General features: G+C 33.7%; 1 protein-coding gene across 1 annotated transcript; it reads left to right on the top strand.

The window, feature by feature from the left end:
- Positions 1–1,161: 1,161 nt before the first annotated feature.
- On the top strand, positions 1,162–2,980 carry LOC104233787 (glutathione S-transferase-like). The gene is made up of 3 exons (XM_009787236.2): positions 1,162–1,365; positions 1,886–1,934; positions 2,343–2,980. Exons 1-3 carry the CDS (start codon positions 1,219–1,221, stop codon positions 2,855–2,857), a joined length of 711 nt encoding a protein of 236 aa, XP_009785538.1. The 5' UTR covers positions 1,162–1,218; the 3' UTR covers positions 2,858–2,980.
- The last annotated feature ends 1,898 nt before the right edge of the window (positions 2,981–4,878 follow it).

The raw sequence follows: 4,878 nt of genomic DNA, 5'->3' as shown, positions 1-4,878 counted from the left end.
GTTGTTTTTTAAAGATTACGAACTTAGGTTATAAGCAATATGGATAATTAATTTTGTGGATAAGATTGGTCTTCGTTCTTGTAATGAAGTTGGTATGTATGTTTACCTGATCATATATCCTATTAACGTTAACTCCTAATGTCTAATGTAGTGAAGTTGGTGTGCTCTTTGTTTTTAGAAACCTTTCATGAACTGAGTTTGGTAGATCTTTCTTTTGCTGGTAAACTAATAATATATATATATAAGCATAAATGTTTGAAGTTCAGGTTAAAATATTTGAAGTTTGGCTTGAGCAAATCAAAATTTAGTCGCGTAAGGCTGAAGTTCAGACGTTTACTTGCACAAGCAATATGCCAAACTTCAGGTAAACTTTGTAACTTCAAAAGTCCGTTTTTGCAACTTACGACCGGTATACCTAAAATTGATTGTGAAATGACTAAACTTATAAGTAAAAATTCATAAACTATGAGTATGCCTTAGATAGGGTTCCAAAATTGGTTATCTGTGCATTTTCTCCTCGAAACAAGCAACATTTATGCGGTTCCTCTTAATAAATTTCCTCACCCTACATTGGATTGGATGTAATTTTGTAAAAGTCTATTTTTAAATTTTTTTTGCTAAAAGTGCACTTTACTATTCTTTTATTATGTATATCAATTATGCTAGTAAACTTTTAAGTATATTATATGCGAGTGTATGTGTATAATTAGGAAAAAGAGCGGGAAAAAAAGACGAAAAACTAATTTGATTTGGTTTATTGATTCAACAATGTTAATTTGGTCTTTTTTAAATTAAAATTTATAAATCGCTAGTGGTTAATGTTGTGTCCACACTATTCTTCCATTTTTCATAGTACCGGGCCTTATTTACTTGTTACTATTATTTCTTTTCATCTATTTTCTGGTCCTTATGTTGCTGTTTTATTTTTATGATTTTTATTGATGGTACTGATTTATTGTCTTTGTTCGTTTTTTTTAGCTGAGGGCCTTTCGATAGCAAACTCTCTACTCCCTCAGATAGGGGTAAGCTCTGCGTACTCACTACCCTTCCCAAATCACACTTATGGGATTACGCTGGGTTGTTGTTTATTGACTCAAACCAAACCACCTACACCCTAACGAGGTGCATACATTACACCTATATATAACACCTGCCTTCTACTCGTCCTTCCATATTTGTAACACAATTATTCACCAAATTTTCTCTAGCACTAATATAATGGTAATCAAGGTTCATGGTCCTGTCCAGTCACCGGCGGTGTTGAAAGTGATAGCATGCCTCAAAGAGAAAGAGCTCGATTTTGAGCTTGTTCATGTTAATTTGCCTGCTGGTGATCACAAGAAGGAACCTCTCATTTCCCTCAATGTATGTTCACCTTAAACCTAGTACCTTATATTATTCATGTCCTTTTAATCCTATTTCGGGACTCCATTGGCAAGACTCAAACCTAAAATCTCTAATTAAGAATGAACTTTTACCATTCTACCACACTCATTGGTGGTGAATTCAATTTTATTATCGCACATAGTTTTAAATTATTTCATATACATGTGTGTGTGAGATCTCTATACATATTGATAATTTCGCTTGTTTTTTAATTGTCTTGATGTTGTTACTGCTTGTTGCTATTGTTTTCTTTTCATTTTTCCTTGAGTCGGGAGTCTATCGGAGACAGTCTCTCCACCCCCAAGGTAGGGGTAAGGTCTGCGGACATATTACTCTCCTCAGACCCTACTTGTGGGATTATAGTGGGTTTGTTGTTGTTGTTGTTGTGTGAGTCGAGTAAAAAATGGATGTGATTGTATGTCGACAGCCTAAATCTGATCAAGAGGCAGAACTTGAAATTCAGATTACGAACTTAATTAAATTTCTTTGATTCATGCAGCCATTTGGTCAAGTTCCAGCATTTGAAGATGGAGATCTCAAGCTTTTTGGTAAGTGGACTTTCCTATACCACACAATGGCATACGAATTCAAGATTTAAAGTCAATGAATTCGGTGTATGCATATTTTTATCTATGTATACATTTTTTAAATGACTTTTATCTATATACATTTAGTAGCTGGAAGTAATAGATTCAAATGAACTCATAGAACCAGCATCGAATCCTAAGTTGAAATGTGATGGGTCAATATTTATGATCTTAGGTCAGTACATGTGGACAATTTTTGAATTTTGTACATATATATATTTGTTCTCCATACAATATATATTTGGTTTAGGTTGAAACCATTGAAACTACATTGCACCCGTGACCCAAAAAATCATCATAAATTTTGCCTCCTGCACATATATATATAGATATAGATATAGATTTATCAATATTGATATCTAAATGCAGAGTCAAGGGCCATTACACAATACATAGCTCACACATATGCTGACAAAGGGAATCAACTTCTACCCAATGATCCTAAGGAAATGGCAATCATGTCTGTGTGGATGGAAGTAGAATCAACAAAATTTGACACTCCAGGTTTTAATCTAACCTTTGAGATAGCTCTTAAGCCATTATTCTTCGGCGCGGCGACAGATGAAGCAGCAGTGACAGAGAATGAAGAAAAACTCGGTAAAGTTCTTGATGTGTACGAATCAAGACTTAAGGAGTCAAAATATTTGGGTGGAGAAAGTTTCACACTAGCAGATTTGCACCATATACCTATTGCTAACTATTTGATGGGGACTAAAGTTAAGAGTTTGTTTGATTGTAGACCTCATGTTAGTGATTGGTGTGCTGATATCTTGGCAAGACCAGCTTGGTCTAAGGCACTTGACTACTTGAGTGCGGAAACTTTGAAATTACCACATGAATATGGCCTATGTATTAGCAGGTTAATAAACATGGGCCATAGTTGAAGACTTTTTCTATATTTTGTTTTATGTTATTCGTCTTTTTTCCCCTTTCGTCCTTTGTCTTCAGTGAGACCATATTATGTGATGTGTTTGTTATTGCTATGAGTGTTTATCTTTAATCTATCGTATGAAAGGCCTTCGATTGCATTACATATAATCTCATTCATAAATTAGAATTCAATACAAAATTTGGCGAAGAAAAACATGTGATATCAAGTGCCTTGGTTAGTAGGTGAAAATGACGATATATAATGACGTCTTGTGGAGTTTAACTACTATATACTCCCTCTGTTCCAGTTTATGTGAACTTATTTCCTTTTTGGTCCATTCCAAAAAGAATGACCCATTTCTAAATTTGGTAACAATTTAGCTTAAACTTGCAATTTTATCCTTAATGAGAAGCTTTTATAACCACACAAATACTCTAGGCCCCTTTTTGACTTATTTAGGACCACAAATTCCAAAAGTTTTTATTTTTTCTTAAACTCCGAGTCCAGTCAAACAGGTTCACATAAATTGAAACTGAGGGAGTAATATATAACATCGTAAAATAATTTTTATATTATCAGGTCATTTAAAAGATAAGTAAAGTTATTGTTCATGACACGTGAAAATATTCATTTAGAAAATAAAGTAGATAATTTGCTATAATAGGTTGGATTACACGCATAGTGTAAAAAAAGGTTTATCTTATTAGGGTATATAAGTTAAATTTTGTTTAATTGTTAAGACCGTTTCATTCTGAAATCGAACTCATTACATTTTTAGCCTACCAATACTATACTATTAGACACATATCTGGATTTTTTGCGTCGTTTCGATCGCCGTGGCCTACTTTACTTGCTCTATTTCTTGATAGACGTCAAATAAAGAGCCTTAACAAAATATACAATAAATTTGAGATTAGTGAATGCTAAGTCCAGCTTTTTCTATTGATCACCACCACTAATAATTTCTTTATGCCATTGTTGGCGGACTAGAAGTTCAATCTCCACATTATTCGATAATGGGAAGAATTCAATTCCCTATACTACGAGAATGGGGAGAAAGAAAGAGATGATAGAACTGTACCACATCATAAGAGCTTAAATTATGTCGCATTTTCAAATGCTTATTCCATTCTATCCCTTTTCTATATAGGACAATTAAATAGAGTATGAGGCCATCTTACAACCAAGCACAAGTGGTCTAGTGGTAGAATAGTACCCTGCCACGGTACCTGGGGCGGAGGTAGAGAACTACTTACGGGTTTTGACGAACTCATTAACTTTTGTTTAGACTTTGTATTTGTATTAAAAATCTATTAAATATGTATAACTATTTAATTATGAACCCAGTAACTAAGACATGTTATGAGTTCGATAATAAGTTCAGAACTCATAAACTTCAAATCCTGGCTCCGCCTCTGCACGGTACAAACCCGAGTTCGATTCCCGGCTGGTGCATATCTTTTGATTTTACATATTGTTTTTTGTGCTCAGCAATACCTTCCGGCTTGTATTTGGTGGTTTATATGGTTCGATTCTGAGATGTTTTTGAGGACAAAAGCAGAATACACGAGTGTCTTTTCTAGCGTTTGGACATAGATTTGGTTGAAACGTGAAAAAATAACTTTTGAAGTAGTTTTGAAAAATAATTTTTGGAAGTTAAAATTATGTTTGGACATGCATTTAATTTTAAAAAAAAAATTGAAGTTTTGTGAGTGGGAGAAAAAGTTTCACCCAAAAACTACCCTAAACTAGATTTTGGGAACTTGAAAAATAATTTCAGAATTTTTTTAAAAATAGATCACTAAACTATGAACAAACAATGTTTTTAAAAAAAAATTGAAAAGAAGTTGCCAAAATGTATGGCCAAACGGAGCTACGCATACTGGAAAGCATAACCTAAGCAGACAGCATGTTAGAATTCCTAGCTCTCTCATTTTCATGCTTTACATTAATAAAATTCTGATTACCTAACAAAAGAGGGGGGAAAAGTGTAGGCTTTAGAAATGTCCTAAATGAGAAAAAGCTCACGCACCT

Source organism: Nicotiana sylvestris, chromosome 10 (assembly GCF_000393655.2).
Source record: "Nicotiana sylvestris chromosome 10, ASM39365v2, whole genome shotgun sequence".
NCBI lineage: Eukaryota > Viridiplantae > Streptophyta > Magnoliopsida > Solanales > Solanaceae > Nicotiana > Nicotiana sylvestris.
Note: the sequence above shows the minus strand (reverse complement) of the source record. Positions and strands in the feature narration are given on the sequence as shown.